At 34.8% G+C, this 21,396-nt stretch overlaps 1 protein-coding gene across 3 annotated transcripts; it reads left to right on the forward strand.

The window, feature by feature from the left end:
* Positions 1 to 1,261: 1,261 nt before the first annotated feature.
* Positions 1,262 to 15,875, forward strand: LOC125852380 (uncharacterized). Of its 3 annotated transcripts, none has more exons than XM_049532121.1 (12): positions 1,262 to 1,446; positions 1,559 to 1,738; positions 3,182 to 3,299; positions 4,363 to 4,459; positions 5,410 to 5,516; positions 7,343 to 7,465; positions 7,782 to 7,935; positions 8,487 to 8,547; positions 8,642 to 9,024; positions 9,768 to 11,334; positions 13,436 to 13,841; positions 15,191 to 15,875. In XM_049532121.1, exons 2-11 carry the CDS (start codon positions 1,611 to 1,613, stop codon positions 13,680 to 13,682), a joined length of 2,985 nt encoding a protein of 994 aa, XP_049388078.1. In that variant the 5' UTR covers positions 1,262 to 1,446; positions 1,559 to 1,610; the 3' UTR covers positions 13,683 to 13,841; positions 15,191 to 15,875. The 3 variants fall into 3 exon arrangements, with proteins under 3 accessions (XP_049388078.1, XP_049388077.1, XP_049388079.1); XM_049532120.1 differs by having other exon boundaries at positions 1,573 to 1,738; XM_049532122.1 differs by lacking the exon at positions 15,191 to 15,875 and adding an exon at positions 14,896 to 15,152 and having other exon boundaries at positions 1,573 to 1,738.
* Positions 15,876 to 21,396: the final 5,521 nt, after the last annotated feature.

The raw sequence follows: 21,396 nt of genomic DNA on the forward strand, positions 1-21,396 counted from the left end.
AATGTTGTTTTCTCTTGCGAAGGTTTAGTGCATATTGTAAGACTAGTTGTTCCTTTGTAGTTCTTGTCATACATTGCTTATTGTATTTCAATTATCACACCGTTTGTTGTTGTTATTATTTCTTTCTTATAGACATTGTTTTGCTTTCTCCATGGTTTTATTTTTCTTTTTTTACTTGGGTTTGATGCACTTGAGCTGATGGTCTTTCATAAACAATCTCTCTACCTCTATAAGGTAGTGATAAGGTTTGCATATACTCTAACCTTTTTAGATACAATTTTATGGGATTTTACTGAGAATGTTATTGTATACCATTGTTGTTTAATGCTTGTTGGCCAAACACCTTTATAAAGAAAAAGAATATTTTTTAGAAAAAAAAGTCTTTAATTTTTAAGAAACTTGGTTAAAAATTTGTTACGAGGAAAACCTTCCTAGAATTTATTATGATTACATTTTTAGTTTGTTTGCTCAAAATTTTAAACTTGTTTGTGTATGTATTTTTTTTTTGGTTTCTCATCCAGTGTTCGGAGTCCATATTGGAGCTCCGACTAAATTCGGATCGCGCACTGCAGGCCCATTCGGGGGTGGCGATCCCAACAAGATTTTCTTCATACAAGGAATGAGATATTTGACAAAAGACAAAAAAGAAGAAGTATTTTTAATAGCAAGAAAAATATTTTTTAGCTATTGGAAAGAAATTATACTTAAAAAAATTTATTTTTTCTCAGGAAATCTTCTCTATCAAAAAAATTATACTTACTTAATTACTCATTATATAATTAACCTACGCGGCAATTAAATATTTAAATACAACTACCTTCACCTCTTTCCTTTTTTATTTAACTATTTTATATTAATTAAAATCAATATATACATAAGTGCATATTTTAAAGTTTAACTAAATAAAAACAAAAAAACTTAAATTTTCATAAAACTATTTAAAGTTATTTTTCTATTTAAATAATACTAATTGCATAATGAATTTTAAATTCTTAATACTATATCTTCTCATATATTCACACTCCAAAAAACATTTTTTTAAACACAATTTATTTATCAAATATTAAAAATAAATAAATAATACTTTTCGAATGAATTGATCTAAAGCAAATAGATTTCCAAAATAAGATTACTTTTTAAAAGTTTTACCCTTTTTCTTTTTGAAAATTACAGGATCATGAAACGAATGGTCATATAATTACAGGTTAATTTGAACGGCGACTAACGGCGTGCCGGTAAACAAGAAATTATGAAGAGTTAAGGGTCCCACTTTCCTGCTGTGAAGTTTCTCTCTGTCTGCAATTAATCGGTCACCATTCTCAGATCTTCACATGCTCCTTCTTTTCTTCTTCCGATTCAGCTCAGCCACTCTTCGCCGGCAGGATCCGACCCGATAACAGTCAAGCTTCCTCGACCGGACCTTAGCTTCGCTTGATCCGAATTCAGGTCAGTTACTTTCGCTCACTGCTTTTAGTTCAAAGTGAAATTGAAGAGTCATTGGTTGAAATGTCTGATCGAGCACTGTGTTTGTTGTAATTGCTTTGTTGAAAATGTGAAGATCATCAATTCCAGGGACTAGGCAGTTGGAGAGTGAGTGAGGAAAACTAAAAATGCTGCGTATACCGGCTACAATTGAGGAACAGTTGGTACTAAAAGCAATTAGAGAAGAATGTCCCTGGGAGAATCTTCCGAAGCGGCTTCAGTCCACGTTAAATTCCAAAGAAGATTGGCACAAAAGGTTCGTTTTCATTTTTCCAAAAACATGTTTATAGTGGAGCCACTGCTTTTGTCCAATTATATTGTTGGAAGTTATTATTAATAATTACATTAATTCAAGTAAGCATGTTTATGTTACTCCGCAAGTTATGACACTTTGATTCACTCTTGTGTCTCGTATCAAAGCAAAGGGCGAAAGATTTCAAATACGTTTATGTTGAAGACATAATTAAGTAAATAGAAGTGTGGAATCTAATAGTTTAAGCCTTTACACTTCAACATTGGAGTTTATGGTTTCAAATCTCATCACCATCCTTCGTGAAAATTTAAAATAAATCACGTGCTTGACCCATGAGAAAGAATAATGCCGGCTGGCACATGATGGCGTGAGTTGAAGATCTAATTGATTAAATTAAAGTGTGTCAACTCTAACCGATTAAGCTTTAAAATGAGGTGTTTTGCTGTTCAACAATTTCAATGAAAGAAAATATGTTCAGTCGGGGACTTTAGGATGATGCAATGCAGTCAACTTTCTAGCAATCTATTAGAACTTTTGTAGGATATATTGAATTCAGGTAAAACTTTTTGTATGGCTGTCTGCAATTAAGTTTGAAGTTAACAAGTGTACATGAGGCTATCACTCTTGAGCGAACTTGTTATGATGTGTAATGAGTTTGGAATAATTGTGTTTACTATGACCGTCTAGGTTTATTTGAAAGTGAAATGCTAAACAATTGTGAGTGGTGAGATGGTTCATTTTCTTGACATGAATGTTTTGAGGTCTGGTGTGAGTTTTAGGAGGTCCACCTGCTATAACATTTCATGAACACTCTATTTGAACTTTAAGGATAGAGTTTGATCCCAATAATGTGCATTTTGTGATAGTAATTCACTTTTGTTTTATTTTATTGTTGTTTAATATCGCGGACTCAGTATAAGTTGACTATTTGTTCGCTGGACCTTCCGCAATCCTCTTCCTTTATATTCTGACTTGGACCGGCTATGCCACCACTCACACAAGTGAATTCATACAGAGAACCCCTAAATGGGTCCAAATAGAGGGTGATATAGAGGATTCATACGGCCAGTCCCAACTAGTTCGGGATTGGGGATTAGCTTATCAATTACTTAATAGGATTTACATTGTGACAAGATAAGATATAATACAACAATATCTTGGTTCATGAGGCTTTGAATTAGGTTAAAGCGAGATAAGAGACACCACTCTAATATCTTGCTTCATTAAGTTTTGAATCAGGTTTAGTATTTTTGTTGTGTACGAAGATCAATAAGAATGATCATTTTTCTATTTATTAGAATTTAGAATACATAAACTGATTCAGGGCTAAGCATAATACTTGTAAATGTTTCATTATAAATATTTATTTGCTTAGGGACCATCACCTGCTATTCTTGCATTTAGTAATTTACTTTGCTTATTTTTTACTGAATGGGCTTTATGCAGGATAATTGAACATTGCATAAAAAAGAGACTCATGTGGAATACTTGCTTTGCTCGTAAAGTGTGTAAAGAAGCTGAATACTATGAAGAAATGTTGCGGTATCTCCGAAGGAACTTGGCGGTGTGTATTGCATGGAAATTGTTTCTCATCCCTTGTACCATGAAGTTGTTGATTTAGATACTACTCAAAAATAAGTCATACTTTGAGAATTTAGTGGCAAAAAAGAAGAAGAAAAGTTGTTTTTAACTATTAATATAGTTTTTCTCCTTAAAAAGTTCTTGTTCTATTCAAGAAGAAGACATTTTTTTTGGTTTCCTATTCCGATTAATAAGTGGATAGAGTTCCAACTAAAGAAGCTATGCACTTTTCAGTGTTTCAATCAGTTTATTTCTTACATGACATGTCTTACATTTTGGAATCAGTATTCATGTGATATGTCTTCAACTTAGACAATCATCTGCTTTTTGTGACTCAAGAGTGTGCGTAGCTCCATAAGTTCTTACTTAGCGAATATTGAAAATGTATGTCGTTTTAATCGTGAATTATCTTTTAAATTTTACAATGTGTTGGTTTCACAGATACAAATTGCAAGTCATAAAGTAAACTTGTTTTTGTTGTGAGAGATGGTAATCAAAAGATGTAACAAAAACAATATTTAACATCATTTACTGAACAAGAAAGACTTACAAAAACTGTTTCATTTAGTCTCTTTGCTTGTTTCTTTCGTTTTTTCTGTGTGGGGGTTGGGAAGAACTAAAAAGAATTGTGTGTGTTGGAACTTTTGGGCCTAGGTAGGACTCTTGCTTGTGGACATAAGTACATACGAACCTATATAGACTCGTTCATCCTTTGATCTTGGTTCTTTTAGTTTTTTTATTTGTTCTCTATTTTGTTCTTAATACCTTAATGGTTAAGAAGCATACAATTCTATACCGAGTTGGTGCAATCTCTGCTAAATTAGTTCTTATTAATCTCCTGATATTAAAGATGACATGTCATCGGTTAGAGAAGTTATTAGTAGAAGAGAGAAGAATTAGAGTAAGAGATGTCCAGATAAAGATAAGGAGAGCTTTTAGTCAAATGTTGATTCTTTGTTTCCTTCAAGACCTGTGAAAGTTATACCTTATATATGCACCTTAGGACTAATGCAGAATAATTTGATGTCATTGTGTTCTATTTGCAGCTTTTTCCATATCACCTAGCAGAGTATGTTTGCCGTGTCATGAGGGTGTCTCCTTTCAGATACTACTGCGACATGATTTTTGAAGTCATGAAAAACGGTATAGCCTCCTATCATGTTAGTTCAGAATTGACTATTGACGGTGTATAGAGTACTTGGATTATGTCCTAAATTCTCTTTGCTCATGATGATTGCACTTTTCAACAAAAAAAATTATATCTTCCCTCTGGGCATTTGTGCAAGTTTATATGCAGCTGGAATGCTTGCACGTTTAATTACTTGTTTGAGACTAGTATTCTGGAAAAGAACTCTTTGAAAGGGCTTAATAGTTCTATTGTGCTTATGATCCAGGATCAACTGCTCCCCCTTTTCTGATTACTGCAGTATGAGCATTCTTGTCAGGAATGCTCGTCATTAAAGTCTGTGTTCCTCTTGTACACATTTTTGCGCAATCGTTGTAAGAGCTGGTTGTACATCTCATTTTGACACCATTAGATTAGGCATGGAGTTTAAGATATTAGTTCTTATTAGTTTGACTTGTGTATTATATTAGTAGTAATGGATAACAATATTGAAGCAATGGTTAACAAGTCAGTTAGATGGAGAAATACATCAGTTTAAACGACTGGATAGTTAAATATCTAGACTCTTGAGATAATATTGTTAGTCGAGTAAGTTAACATTTTTGGACATCTCAAAACAGATAGGATGTGATTTAAATTGATATGGAGGGAGCATTTGCTCATCTTTAATAAGCTATTCTACATTTCTACTTGTGTCTTTATGCACTATGTTGCCCTATATGGTCTCTTTAATAAATACTACTTAGCATGTGCCGTCGAAGAATTATTTGGTGTTTACTGTCAAATGCTTATACCAAGATTTCTGCACAGTTTCCTGCATTTGACTGTTCCTCAATGTCATAATTCTATGGATTAGAAGTGTTAACATGTACTTCTTGCTCCAGACACTTAGATTCTCCACAGAAATTCAGGTTCTTTGAAATTACCAGTCTAATGGGGTTCTGACTCTCTGTTATGATGATTGCAGAGCAACCCTATGATAGCATCCCAAATTTTAGTGCTGCAGATGCCTTACGGCTTACTGGAATTGGAAGAAATGAATTTATTGACATCATGAACAAGTGCAGATCTAAGGTATTGTCAAATAAAACTTACCAGTGTTCTAATTTACCGTGACAGATTTTCATAAAGGTTATGATGTTCCATGAAAGCAGGCTTTTTAAAACTTATAATATTCAAGGAGTAGAATAGAAAGTCAAAGTACTGCTGGAAGTTGTGTTTTTTTTTGATGACAAGGGAAACCCGCAGCCGCTATCCTTTGGGTGCGCACAGGGTAAAACCCCCACTCCTATGCAATAGCTCACAAACCACATAGGAGAGGTAACCCGCACTAGGCAAGCCTTGTGCGACGAGCTCGACCCAGAAGGCAAACCCCTTGCTTTCGCTGGCAAGGGGTTTCGAACTTGAGACCTCCAACATGGAAGTCCCAAGCCCAAACCACTGGGCCACCCCGAGGGGTGGAAGTTGTGTTTTATGGGATGGGTTTGTAGGATTTAGAAAGTCAGAGTACTGCTGGAAGTAGTTCTTTTTTGGGAGGGTTTTGTAGGATTTATATTAGGTTTAAAACTGTTTTATTGTGTTTAGAATTAGGGTTATTTTGTGATGTCTTACTTTGTCATGATATTAGGGTCTTTACGGAACAGTTTTGACTCATTATTTTATGTATTCTTTTTCTCTTTACAAAAAAACTGCCATTTTGCAGATTATAGATGTTTTCATTGCTGCTTATTTTATCTCATTTGGAAAATAGAATCCATCGTCGTTTCTCAATTTCCTTTTGCTGTTGGTTTTCTCCACTACTTGCTGCACCAAGTCAACTACTATGCTTGCAATTTGCACTAGCAAATACATTATCCATGGCATGGGCTTTTTTGGCCAAGAGATCAATTCACTTGCTGTTGGAAAAGAAAATTTTTTCCCGTTTTTATTTCACTGCTTCTGAATCACGAATTTCTTCCCTTTGTACTGGCTTAAATGGCCTAACTAGCTAGTGAAACCCTCCAATGTTGCCCTTTAACTGAATAAGGTGATCATCCACGGTGGACTCACCAACATTAGAAAGTTACCAGTAGTAATCATTCTTGAGTTTCATTTCTGCTAATCCCATACACAAGGATGCCCACTTTCATAATCTCTTTGTGATAAATCAGAATCTTATTGACACCACACTATGAATCCATGATGGTGTTAAACCTATGTATCAAGATGCCCTCTGGGCTTCAAGTGGCAAAGGTTTAGGGATTTGTGAATTAGGCCACAGATTCGAGCCTTGTGCCATGCAAATTAAGCTTGGTATTTAAGTGGAGAAGCATAGAGGGACGTACCCATTATCTCCGAGTTTCGAAGGCTGCGGTTGGTCCCAAGGGTTGGCCCCGACAGATTTTTTGGTCATAAAGAAATATGTATAGAGATGAAAATTCGCTCAACTACTCTTAGCTAACAAATTGTTTCAGTCATCTATACATGTGGGAATATTCTCTTTACATCGAAAAGAAGCATGAAACAATTTTTTTATTAAAGTTAGCTATATCTATTTCACTTTCATGAAACAATGTTCATTCATTACAAACTGTCAAAAAAAGAAGACAATGGTTTATGGTATAGTTCTCCTGGCAGCATTCCAGCCCTTCCAGTAGTTTTGTATATCCTCCTGCTTGTTTATGTCCCCTCTTTATGAGGTAAATCAAAAGAGGAAAGTATTTACTACCGAAAGAAAATAATACATGTTTTGTCTAGAAAGACAAATGAAGAGTGCTATTCGGATACCTTAGTCCCTTTGCTCAAATTGTTGGTATTCAGGGAAGATTTATTTAAAATATCACCCTTATGAGCTCTGTGGCTAGTCTAAGGCTTTTCTTCTTGTTCGTCTAATTAATTTCAGTTATTTTGGATCTTGGCAGAAAATTATGTGGAAGCTTAATAAATCGATAGCGAAAGAACTATTGCCTACACAGCCAGTGGACTTTGTTATTGAGCCATGGTGGGGAGTTTGTCTTGTCAACTTTACGCTAGAAGAATTCAAGGCAAGTTGTCATCTCATTCAATCACTCACATTTCTGAAGCTTCTAAACTTTTATTAGTGAAAAAGTAAATCATTTGACTTGCACCCAAGGGTGTGGAGAAAACATTCACCAGAGAAAAAAAATACTGGGTGATTTCTTTCCATCAGCCTAAGCCTTGGTAGGCAGAGTTACCTGATACCTGTGCTGGTAGGAGATAGCATGTACCCAGGTGAATGATTGAGGTGTACGCAAGTTGGCCTGAACTCCACCAGCATAAAACAGATAAATTATTTGACTTATTGACTTTGCAATTGACATATGAGTTTTGTTTTCACAGAAACTGACTGAAGAAGAAACAGCAACAATAGATAAAATCTGCAAGGAAGAAGCAAACTCTTTCATTCTTTTCAATCCTGAAATTATAAAGGGTCTTCATCTGCGAGGACTAGTCTATTTTGATGTTCCTGTCTATCCTGATGATCGTTTTAAAGGTAATTCGAACATTTAGACACCATGTATGTTTCTTTTTGTAATATTTGAAATAGATCCATCAATATTTACTACTCTTGGTTAATCTTTCTTCATTTTATTTTTGTACGATCATCTAGTAAATTACATGGGGGTAATGAATATTGCACCTAAAATTTACTTTCATCTGACCTCTTTCCGAATTCCAACCACCTGCTGAGTGCAGAATAAGAAGTTGGTATTCTTTAACATATCTTTTGTTTGGATCTGGTTGGTCCTATCCTCAAATCCCATGCAAGCAAACATCTTATGTGGTCCATTTATATTTGAGTTCAATTGCTTTCTCTTCAACATGATGTCATGCATATATCATATTCATTTAACTTAATTCTGACCCCTGAACCCAAATTTACATAAAAATTCCTAAATTAGTCTACGGTTGGGTCTACTTAAACATTCCAATTGTAACCAAACAACGCTTGCGTCTAACTTCTGAATATCTCTCCAACTTTTGTACTATCTATCGAATTCTGTTATCTGAGATCTTAGGTTGCTCATATACAAAACATTGCAGTTTCAAGGCTTGAAGGATTTGTTTCTAACCGAGAGCAGTCCTATGAAGATCCAATTGAGGAGTAAGGCACTTTCCATTAACTCAGGAATCTCATATCATATTTCCATGTGGTTTACACAGTGGTTTATATATAATATGTCACCTTCATTATCCAGGTTGCTGTATGCTGTTTTTGTGGTTTCAAGTGAGAATTCAACTGTTGCTGAATTAGCTGCAACATTACAGGCTGATCTTTCTCAACTTCAAGCAGCTGCATCTTTTGCTTGCAGATTGGGATGGGCTGTCAAATTAATAGACCCTGCATCTATTCTGCAAGAACCTAATGTCCCAGGGTCACCTAAGAGCCTTCTGAGTGACGAGGAAGATGGTTCTCATGCCAGCTTGGGCTCTGCAAACGTGTCTGCTGATGGCAGTGCTTTTCAGCAAGTAGAAATTCCATGGACAGAAAATAATAGCAGGAGTTCTGGTTATGCTCGGGTTGCTTTTCTTGTTGATGCTAATATAACTTCTTATCTTATGATGGGATCTGTATCACCAGGTTTCTCTTCTCTCAGCTGTATTTTCATGTTCCGTATTCTCGCACAACTTTGACAAGCCCCATAAATTAAATTGGTCCTGGATTGGTGTTTCAATTCCATAATGCATCATAAATAGCAATTTTCTACTGGTGTTTGTAAGCGAAGTGGAGTTTTCTGATAATTTTACGGTATACCTATTGAAGTTTCTGTTGTGGATGGTATGGCTGGTGTTATGTGAGCTGAAACTACTCATGTTTGTCGAAGTTCCTAATGAATTGCTACTGAGTTACTGCCAATGAACAGTTTAGTTATATGTAAAAGCCAGTTTTTCTGCAAGTGCTAGGAGAAAGCTTGGTTTATTCTTGGGAAACATGACAGATGTTCCCAAAAAAGTTTGTATGTAATTAGATATTAGCATTTTTCTGCCGCAGCTCAAGATTGTTTGTTCTGGGTTTAGAGCACTTTTCTTATGCAGCTCAAATATCTTTCTCCTGATTAGGTTGTAGGGACCTTATTGTTTGATGTTTTCCCTACTGTAAATTCTTGAAGTTGTGCAACTGTTTCCATTTGCTAAATATATTGTACGCCAAATCTTTCATTTGTGTTTTTATTCTTTGATGCTGTTGACATGTTTCATGGATGGATCTCAAGTTCATTGGTTTTTATCAGATGCATTTCTGTATTTGCAGTATCATAGTATCAGTTTTTTACTCCGCAATATCTTCTGCAATGCATGTTGAAGTCTGTAGTAACTGTTTTGCAGGTCTAAAATCTCATGCTGTGACTTTGTATGAAGCGGGAAAACTAGGTCATGCTAGTATTGCAGATCTTTGTAAAGATTTGGGCACACTTGAGGGGGCCAAATTTGAAGGTGAACTGCAAGAGTTTGCCAATCATGCGTTTAGTCTTCGGTGCATCCTGGAATGTCTCACATCAGGTGGGGTTCCAGCTGAAGAAATAGAAAAGACTGGCATTATGTCTTCAAGAAGTGAGGATGCTAATTCAATGACAAAGGATATTTCATTTTCTGAAAAATCAGGAGATGCCCCTAAAGATATATCTGAGCTAAATAATGAATGTTTGCTAAATTCTGAAACACCCAAATTGCCTAAGGATGAAGAAACTCTATCAGGAAAAAATTCTGAAGAAACAGATCAATCAGACTGGGAGTTAAAACAGGAGATCAGTTCTGAGACTGATGAAAAAGTATCTGCTGATAACTTAGATGCTGATAAAGAGGTGATGAAACAGATAAAATACCGTGTGGATATACTCCGCTGTGAAAGCTTGGCTGCTCTCTCACCGGCTACTTTAGATCGTCTGTTTATGCGTGACTATGACATTGTTGTATCCATGGTTCCCCTCCCCCCTTCTTCAGTTTTGCCAGGACCAAAAGGCCCTGTTCATTTTGGACCTCCCTCCCATTCATCTATGACACCCTGGATGAAATTGGTGCTATATTCTGCTACAGCTTTTGGACCTCTATCAGTTGTTCTGATGAAAGGTCACTTGTTAAGAATGCTTCCTGCCCCATTAGCTGGCTGTGAGAAAGCACTTCTATGGTCATGGGATGGATCTTCCGTTGGAGGTTTGGGGGGGAAGCCTGAAGGGAATTTGGTTAAAGGAAGTATACTTTTACATTGTATAAACTCGTTACTCAAGCAGTCTGCTGTCCTTGTGCTTCCCCTCAGCAGATATGATCTTGATGAGGCTGGAAAAACTGTTACATTGGATATTCCCTTGCCCTTGAAGAACTCTGACGGTTCAACAGCTCAAGTAGGGGAGGAACTAGGACTGTCCGCCAAAGAAACTTTCAATCTGAATTCGCTATTAGCTAGTCTGTCTAACAAACTTAATTTTTGGACTATTGGTTTTATTCGCCTGTTAAGACTTTACAAAGATAGAGTCCAAGAAAATATTGCACCTGATGATGATACGTATGAATGGGTTCCACTAAGTGTAGAATTCGGTATTCCACTGTTTAGTCCAAAATTGTGCAATCGTATATGTAAGAGATTAGTTTCCTCACAACTACTCCAAACAGATTTATTTGGAGAGCACCATGATGCAATGCAAGAGTTAAGAAAGAAATTGCGAGATGTTTGTGCTGAGTATCAGGCCACAGGTCCAACAGCGAAGTTCCTTTACCAGAAAGAACAGCCAAAGGAATCACCCCGGCATTTTATGAACTATGCGAGTGGAAGGTGGAACCCCAATGTTGATCCTTCTTCTCCTATTTCTGGTGTCTCTAGCGAACACCACAGACTAAAACTTGCTCATCGACAGCGATCTCGAACAGAAGTTCTGAGTTTTGATGGCAATATTCTGAGGTGCATTTTGATAAATCTCTCACATTTTTTAGATTGGTTATACTTTTCTTTCTATATTCTCATATTTAGAATTTCCGATATATTACACTTATGCTTTGATATGTGTAATATATAGTGGACTAATTAAGTGCTGTCCTCAAAGGACTTGTTACTAGTTTATGCATCTGTCTTGAGTCTAAGTAAGGGATTGTGAAGCTAGTTTATCACTTTTGCATTGCATGTCGCACTGAAGCTCGGTGGAAGGATAGTTGTAGCACAAAATTGGAAGGGAATCATATTCTTTTCTAACCTTCTGTACAAAACCAAAGTGCAACTGGAAAGGCAAAAACAGCTGTATAAATTGCAACCAAAGTGCAACTGGAAAGGCAAAAACAGTTTTATTTGCAACCACAGTGCAACTGGAAAGGCAAAAACAGTTGTATAAAATTGCTTAGAAGTAACAAGAGGCTCTTATTTGGTGAAATACTTTAACAAACATAATTTATTAAACAAAATATTTTAACAAACATAATAATGTGAATGAAATTAGATTTTTCTGAATAACCATTTGACTATTGAAATAGGAAATGAATTATCTGAACAATATTTTGTTTGCTTGTGTGCTGCAATGAGTGAGACTAAAACTAGGAGCAGAAGACATAGTTGTTGCCAACCGGACCTCTTATACCTTGACCAAAAGCCGCAGGAGATTGTCAAGGACTTATTTTACTTTGATCCAGATTGCTGGTCCCTTTCCATGTTTCAGTAATTTGATTTCATGAGTTTAGAGGTGGAAATTTTTGTAATTAGCGTGATATCTGGAAAATCATTCGCTTATGAAACTGATAACTACACTGATTTGCCTATCTGAGACATAAGATGTCAACTTACTGGTGGTTTCTTATTGTTCTACAAGCACTTTCCTGTGGATTTCATCTCATCAGGACAGAAACTAATTAGGGAAAGGGTGGCTGGGATAAATTTATGTTCCTGGTTTAGAGGTAGGCATTGTGGAAATTCAAGTATGTTTTCTTGCTGCTTGTCAGTAGGATGAAATAAAGGAGGGGTATTTTACTTAGAGTTCCTTGTTAAATTCATTTCTCTTGCTGACTGATGGAGAAACAGTCATTGATGATCATTATTGAGTAATTGGTGTCTTGAGATGTAAAGTTTCTTGGTATAGAACACGTTTCTTGGGAAGCTTGCAGAGCCGGTGTATTGTGGAGAACATGTTTTCCTGATATATATATATAAGATGCTAACTGCTACCTTTTGTGTTCAACATGCTTAGAGAGGGACAAGAAACTTGGGACATAACTCATTTCGAAGTAACCTATGGTAAAAGGCTTCTGATGTTGCAATTGAAGCATGCAGCAGTTTCTTGACCAGCTCTGGAAGTTTGTCACTTAAAACAGAATAAATATGGAACAGTTCACTTGCTGGATATGCACTTTCATTGAGTTGAGACATGATATGTACATAGTTCGCTAATCGTTGATGTCATGGCATATCCGAGTCTCTTTTTCTTTCTTAGTAGGTCTCTGGAAGCCTTTGACATTTTTGGTCTCTGACCATGTCACATAATGGTATGCAATATAGTCTTTCCAGTTTGACGGCGAAGAAGAATTTAAACTTTTTAACCTGCTTCCGGCATTTAACTTTCAAGGATGCCAAGCAGCTGGTGAAGCTAATTAGATGTCCTTTACCTGATTGCATGCAAAGTTTATTTTGTTTTTAAACTCGGGACTTGGCTTGTGTTGCTTGAACATTTATAAATGACTGCTTGATTTTTAGAATATTGAGTTAGTCTAACATCTCTCAATTAGGATCCTTTTCTCTATTGATACTTCATGGAAATCTAACTCTGCCAGATAGGCCTCTATAGAATCTGGATAACTCACTGCACCTGAAAAAAAGAAGAGGATGGACAATAAAGGCTCTTTAACAAGAACAGTAGTAAAACCAATCTATCGAGGATAATGTGCTGTTGTGAACCATCTTAGATGCTTGTGTAACTTTGTTTCTGAAGCAAAGCAGAAAAGCATTGCTGGAAATTCCGAATGGCTCATTTAGTTTCCTCTTTCTAAGTTTCTGTAATCATGCTTTTCATATGAATTTGCAGATCATATGCTCTGACTCCTGTTTACGAGGCTGCCACCAGGCCAGTTGAGGAATCTCCCACAGTAACTACTGCTAAGGTTGAAAAAGATGATGCTGAGAATAAAGAGGAGATATATCCTGGTGTAAACCTTCTATTTGATGGATCTGAGCTGCGCCCATTCGAGATAGGTGCTTGTTTGCAGGCTCGTCAACCTGTGTCTTTAATTGCAGAAGCGTCTGCAACATCTGCTATTTTTTCAGTCCAATAGTGTTCAGGGATATAGTCAATGTTCATGTAAGAAAGAAGTGCTCTAATGACCAATTTTCGAGAGTATCATTGGCTACCGGACGTGCTTTGCTGCTACTGGTTCGTTGGGTAGATTGTCTGTCCTTGCATTGATTTGATGACAACATGGGAAGTTATTGAGGTAACAAAGGAAATTTGTGAATTTCTTCTGTTTTAACTTTTGTTTTACTACAAAGTGAATCTTGATTGTCCTGAGGTGCCAGCTACTTCTGAATCAAGTATTATAGGTCCAAAAACATGTAAACTCAATAGCCTTGTTATACTGAAGTCTATTTCTCACTTTATATGAACTGCAGTAATCTGTTTTGTTTCCTTGTTGAATCTTTTGATCTTCATGACCTACTAGAATTTGTGTCAGATGAGGCGCTTTTCTGTTACTTCTTACTAAGCTGTCATGCAACAGTCTGGTGCATATATTCATAGACGGTGCTGAATAGGGACTTTTAAGTCAAATGAAGCAAAAAAGCTCGAAAGCTTTTTGGAAAGTGAAGCTGCCAGTTACTTGTATCATATCTTAGAGCTACAAGTTGCTTTAAGTCATGTATTGTCACAGTTTGCAACATATAAGCCTCCTGTCAAGGAAGTAAATGTGTTTGGGATATGAGCCAAATTCTGCATATTGCTAAGCTTAGCATTCCCGTTTTACTTGTTTTCTTCTTTGTCCTCTCTCTCTTTCCCTCATCTTGCCTTCTCTAACATGCATAAGTTTTCATGAACTCTTCAAGAATTTTGAGGTGCTTCCATGTCGGAAGTTTTTGATTTTCACAAACCTAAAATTTTTTATCGTGTATAGAAACTTTAGTAACTGTTATCTTTCTAAAATAAATGTATAGAAGCTTTAGTGTCATTGCTGGTGAGACTAGTGTGAAGCTGAAAGTTGCCTGCAGATGCTCACTTGTCACTCTAGGCTTACTGTGCCAGTCTTACCAGAGCAGAGAGCCGTCTTACCCAAAAAGTAAAATAAAAAAGAGAACCTCCCCTCACAATTTTTGAGGTACCCCTTCTCAGAGGAGTTCAAGCCCTGAGAAGTATTTATGCTCTTTTTGAGATGAATCTGGAGGTTATATGTTCCTTATTTGCATCACTTTTTCTTTCATGATTATGATTCATCAATTTATTGGAAGTACGTCTGCTGGTTACATTCCATTGACTCTTTCCTAATGTCTCGAAACTAGGATCTGACTTCTCGTTGTATCAATTGGATGGGGTTTACTGAATGGATGGTCTGTTTTTTCTTGTAAGTAGCTGTTTTGATTTGGATGTAATACAATAACACAATTCTCTAACTGATGTACCTTACATGGTTGGTAGGTGTTAAAACAGTAGAACCTTGTTTTCCTTAATTTTGAAATGGATCGAAGAATAGGATATATGTATCCTTATGGTTCAGTGTGCAAATAGTGTCCTTGCAGAATTTTTCTTGTTTAGAAGTCAGATCTTGGCACTTATTTCCTCTTGTTTCACTTGCAGGTGGTTTTTCTATTTGCAAGAATTTGATCGATGCAGGTATTATGCTGAGGAATTCTTTTATTTTGTAGAAGAGAAAACCATGTGTATTCATAGATGAAGCTATGCTCACAAACTAGTCAAAACAACAGAGCCTTGGATTCCAATTTTGCACATAAGATATGAATGGAATGAAAGATGAAAAAAATCAGATATTTGTATTCTGTAATGTGAAATTAAGGCTTTGGCATAATGAGGAACTAGACGAAGATGTTGCTGATGTGCCACATTTATTTCCACGTGTATCTATTGCTATCTGAACATCACATCAGCTGAGTATTGGTGTTTAAGGCTCCATTTTAATTCGGAGCTTGGAGAACTAATTTTTGAATATTCAATATGGTGTAATTGAGAAAAGAAGTTGAACGTTCAAAGATTGTCAAAAAAAAGTTGTGAAACACTTTAGCTTTTTGCCTTTTGGTTTGTTTTATGGAAACAATGTGTATATGGTTTTAGGAGCAATTGTTGCGGATGAATTGTGGTATTCATATTTATGGAAGACGAACCAATCGTTGTCTGAACAGCAACATTCATTAATTTGCTGTACTTTTGTTTAAAGAGGTCAAAGCTTCTGCCTTGTTAGTTGTTACCCAATCAACTGACCATATGATGTTTTTGAGGTTAACTGCATGTTTCATGTAGTTTTCTTATGGCTTTAGCCTTTATACATTTACATCCTCCTTAATTTGTGAGCAAATTCCATGCAGTAATTGAGCACCTGAATACATACTAAAATGTTCGTATTAGACACTTCAATTCAAACTTTTTTAAAAAAATTATGTGCATGTTCTCATAATGTCATTTTCTTTAAGTAGGTTAATTAGCCTCAATTGAAATTGACCTTAGTTTTTACAGCTTATTGAGGTATATACAATGTATGTAATTAAAGAAGGTGAAATATGTTGAGCTTTCAACTTGTCTACGTAACTCTTGAGAATGCACACTAAAAATTTTCAAAATTTAAAGTGAAAGTGTCTAATATGAACACTTTAATATTTATTCATCTGTTTAATTGAAACAAGTCTCAGTATTAAGGGTTTTCTTATTTTTCCTATTTGATGAAATTTGTTCCCAAATAACAGCTGTACTGTCCTAGAAAGTTAAAGTGGCTCAATAATACTTTGGCTTTAACATGCTATGTTTCTTATGAATGTACATCATCCTTTAATTGGAATGACATCCCAACTAGAAAAAGCAAATATTTTTGGAATTTTCTTTCCAGAGTGTCCATTCTTGGTGAAAGAATTACCTGTATACCATAGACAGAGAGTATGAGAACCAACTCATTTGTTCAGGTAGTTAGGTACATTAAAGTGAAATACAAACACCTCACAGTAACAAGATAAAGTGAGATCAATTTGTTAAAATTATTAAAGAAACAGTGCCAATACACTCCGAGTAATCGGATACGTCAGCAATAATTACGTCTCAATCTCAAATAAGTTGGTATTGGTAGTAATTGAATACATAAAGATGATTAAATTGCTAATGGTAAATGACCGAAGTAAGAGACAAATCCAAGATCTTGAATTAGTAAATTCAAAATAAGCATAACTTTACTAAATGCATATAGTTTCTCCATAGAATTTTCGAGATATTTTGTATGATATCTATAACCACTTCTGATTTAGGTCTTCCACCACACAAATATACATCTATAGAAATTAGCTTATCAACTCTCCGAACTGTCTATATGAATTCATAAATATCTGACAAGTAATTGTATAGACTCCCATAACAATAACATATCTTGATTTTGACATTTGCTTATATAATTTCACTAAAGAGGGTGATAATTTTTATTGTTATTATTCCTAACCATTAAACAAGATTCGTTTGTCTAGGACTCGATTTTAGTGGTGAGGCAATAGCTTACATCAAGGCGATGATCATTTTATATGATATTTATTTATATATATAGTAACAAATTTAATTGAATCATAAAACTCGTCCTAAATTCGCCTTAGACCCCACTGTCATCATGACAATTGTACTATTTGCTGGTTTTGTGTTGGATAGCATGTTAGGATCAATCACTGATCATCTGATTGCACATGCTTTGCTCATTCTTCTTGTCACTAAACAATGGAGGTGGGAACATGCAAGATGCTTGTGGGGTTGCTAGAATAATTTTTTTTTAATGGAAGAAGAAAATTATGTAAAGTGTCTTAACTTTGCATAAAATATTATTATATAACTTGACTCAATTTATACGTAATTTAATTATGCGAGATTGTGTTGAATTTTGATACAAAACAATTAATTACAATCAAATATGATATTAATTATATTAATATTAATATATGAATAATTCGCTTCCTGACCTATTTATAAGTTTATTTAGAAGATGAATAAGAAAAATAAAAAAGCATATATACTACTCGTGGTTAGTATATGATACCCCCTTATTTTTACTCCCCTTTCTTGCACCAAATTTTCCTAATCTCAGTTTCTCCTAATGAGGACATTATCTCTACGACATCTTTTCATTATTTTAGCATCAAAATTGAAGATACTTTCGACCATGATTAACGATCGTTAATTAACATTAAGAAAACCTGGTATAACTTGATTTGACTTAGGCTAAATTTACTATTAAAAGTCACTATTTTTCCACCGAAATATGCTCGATCAAAGGCTATTCAAACAAATATTTTAATTGAATTTGTGAGAAAATAAAAAATAGTAATGTTTTCATAGGAAAAAGGGAAAATTATATATAATAGCAAACTATTAATTCAAATTAAATGCTATAAATATAGTTTGATTTAATTGTATCCCATAGCAAACTGTTGCTATTTCGCCTCTCTCCTGGTGAATCTCACTCGCCACTCTCGTTCTCTCCCTCGCCTCTCTCGCTTTTTATACAAACGCAAATGTATAAAATGCGTTTGTGTTTGTATAAAGCGAGAGAAAATTGTATATATACATATATTTTCGTTCCCCTCTCCCAGATCTCGCTCGTCACTCTCCCAGATCTCGCTCGCTCACTCGCCTCTCTCACTTTATACAAAAACGCAAATGTATAAAATGCGTTTGTATTTGTATAAAGCGAGAGAAAATTGTATGTATACATATATTTTCGTTCCCCTCTCTCCCCTCTCCCAGATCTCGCTCGCTCACTCGCCTCTCTCACTTTATACAAACACAAATGTATACATTGTGTTTGTATAAAGCGAGAGAAAGTTGTATATACAAATACAAATGCATATATTTTTGTCCTATACACTTATGATTATACAAATACGATTTTCCCCTGCTCAGTTTTCTTTTGTCTTTCTCTCTTTCTCGCTTTATACAAACACATATTATACAATTGATCTTTTGTATATGTATATCAAAGCAGATTATACAACTGTTTTCTTTTGTATATGTATAACGAAATATACATATTTATGTTTGCTATGGAGCGCAATTATGTAAATTATAGCTATAGCATACAAATAAGATTTGTGTTTGCTATATGTGAAAGTTGCTCTAGGAAAAACTAGGAAGGTGCATTGGCTCGATGATAAATGAGAAGAAAAATCATTTTTTTGTAATATAAATTTTATATTGATACGCGGTGGAACAAAAAAACCTTTTTTCTGGCAGTGATTATATTACTTGTGATTGGTGAATGGTGATATTGGCAAATGACGGAAATGAGGTTGTTTGCAATAAATTTTAAAGTAATAGAAAATAAATTGCAATCACAAATAAAATACATGAAACATAATTTTATTAATCAAGACTGTGAGTATCAATCTGTTCCTCCCTTGATTCTACTCTCAATAAAATTTGAGGGTCATTAGTGACGTATTTCCAAACTAGGATGATTTGGATTTGATCTCTTTATAAATATTCCATGAATTTGCGGAATATCCGAGATACCCTTTCAAGGGAATATAGTATCCTTTATGTAGGCATGAACTAGAGTTTAGGGTTGAGTAGCCTCTAAAAATCCTAATTGAAATTCAAGACATCTTGTAGAGTCCCAACTCGAATTGAACACCTGTTCCAAAAAAAATTAATGTCTACAGAGGCTAATTACATTTTTTTGGCTGGACCAAGTTGGAAAATTATACCCTTTTTTGCATGCGTGATTATTTCCTGCCTTTTCATCAAAGTCCTAATTAGACATCTAATTTTCATACTTCCTCTGTCCCTAATTACTTGTCCACTTTTCCTTTTATAGTTGTCCCTAATTACTTGTTCATTTTGACAAATCAAGAAATGACAATTTTTTTTTCCTATTATACCATCAACTAAATGACTAATTACTTTGAAAAATGCAGAACTTTTCATCCACTTCATAATTATTAGGGGTAAAATGATAAACTCACTATGTCATTAATTGATTTCTTAATAGGTGTGTTAATTCAAAAGTGGACAAGTAATTAGGGACACAGAGGAAGGGAGTACTATCCAAAGTGAGAGTTAGTTACTGACTTATTACTGTTATAACTTTTTTAGAATAATTAGTTGTTAGTTATAAGGGACGATCAGAGGAGTTTACTTTATGAAATTATATTTTAAAGCTTTATAGTTAATGAAAATGAATATACAATATTTTCAACCTTGTTGATGCTTGCATTTCTTCAAAAAAAATAAAAAATCCTGACTTGAGTTGTTGAAAAATAAAGTCCAACTTTTGTTCTTTTAACTTTTTCCATCTTCTTTTCTATATGCTAGGAGATATGTGGTTGAAGAACTGGAATATTGTTGCTAATTAATTAGAAAAAGAGAAAAACTTAAACAACCAAAAACACATTTATAACTATATATTATGAACCATGTAAAAGATGAACCTTGCCTATATATATATACTACCTCTATGTGGCTCGATCTATTTTTACTTGTCCATTATATTAAAACTAGATATTCATTTTTATTTGTCAATCTAATTTATAATTTTATACCTAATTATATCCTTATTATTAATGCTTTTTAATTATTTCCAATTCATTCCCAACATAAGATGACTTGTAGTAATAATTAGGGTTGATATAGTAGTAAAATTACTGTTTTATTTACTACTTCTTAAATAGTGTGTCAAGTCAAATATAAATATAAGTAACTATGAACGGAGGGAGTATATTGTCACAATTAGTACTAAAGTTTATGTTAGTGATACACGGCAATATATTTTTGCGAAAATTAAAAGTTTCCATGGTATTTTAGAACCTTTTATGTTAAGGTAAAGTCGACGACATGTCACGTACACACAAGTTTGGTTGAAAAATAAAGGGGAAAATGCATAAGTATCCCCAACCTATGCCCAAAATTCCTGAGACACATCTAACATTTACTAAGGTCCTATTACCCCTCGAACTTATTTTATATATAATTTTCTATTCCTTTTCGGCCTACGTGGCACTATCTTGTGGGCCCAAAATAATTTTTTCAAGGATAGTGCCACGTAGGCCGAAAAGGGGTAGAAAATTATATATAAAATAAGTTCGGGGGTAGTAGGACCTTAGTAAAAGTTAGGTGTGTCTCAGAGATTTTGGGCATAGGCTGAGGGATACTTATGCATTTCCCCAAAAATAAAGTTAATATACTCTTGGTATTTTTTTTCCTTTTTTTTTTGCCGTGAATAAATAGACATCCAGAACACGTGGGAAATATAACTTGGCTTTAACAGATATTTAAGTCCTTCAATTTTGAATGTGCAAAAGTAGACATTTAAATTTATATAAAATTAGATAATTAGACTGTCACGACCCGAGCCTACACCCTGGACGTGCCCGGCACTTGAAGACCATTGCTGGTCCCCAAGCGAACCCTCATCCTGGCTGACTACAAGCGGAAAACTGATTCAAGCATACAAAGCTTAAAAACTGAAATAAAAGTTCATAAGACTTAAATACAAACTTTAAGTCCAAAGAAAACTATATATAATAAAATATATACAACTCGCCATAAAAAGGAAACTTTAGTCTTTAAAACATTTAATAAAATAAATAATACAGACTTCTCAACTGTACTGACTATCTATGAAGCCTCTAAATGACAATGATGGAAGTCTGGACAATACACACGACCTCCTAACAACTGAAAGTAAATGGAATCCTCCGGAAGCAATGAGGCTCACCATAGCTAACTCGAACTCTCGGATGTATCAACGAAGCTCCTGTTGATGATCCTGAATACCTGTGTCTGCATCATGAAAAGATGCAGGCCAAATG

Source organism: Solanum stenotomum, unplaced genomic scaffold (assembly GCF_019186545.1).
Source record: "Solanum stenotomum isolate F172 unplaced genomic scaffold, ASM1918654v1 scaffold34432, whole genome shotgun sequence".
NCBI classification, from domain to species: domain Eukaryota; kingdom Viridiplantae; phylum Streptophyta; class Magnoliopsida; order Solanales; family Solanaceae; genus Solanum; species Solanum stenotomum.

Excerpts from the sequence above, each read along its gene's own strand:
- LOC125852380 (XM_049532121.1), top strand. The coding sequence starts at position 1,611 with ATGCTGCGTATACCGGCTACAATTGAGGAACAGTTGGTACTAAAAGCA. Across the intron at positions 1,739-3,181 it reads AAAGAAGATTGGCACAAAAG|GATAATTGAACATTGCATAA; the intron begins GTTCGTTTTCAT and ends GGCTTTATGCAG. Across the intron at positions 7,466-7,781 it reads TTACGCTAGAAGAATTCAAG|AAACTGACTGAAGAAGAAAC; the intron begins GCAAGTTGTCAT and ends TTGTTTTCACAG.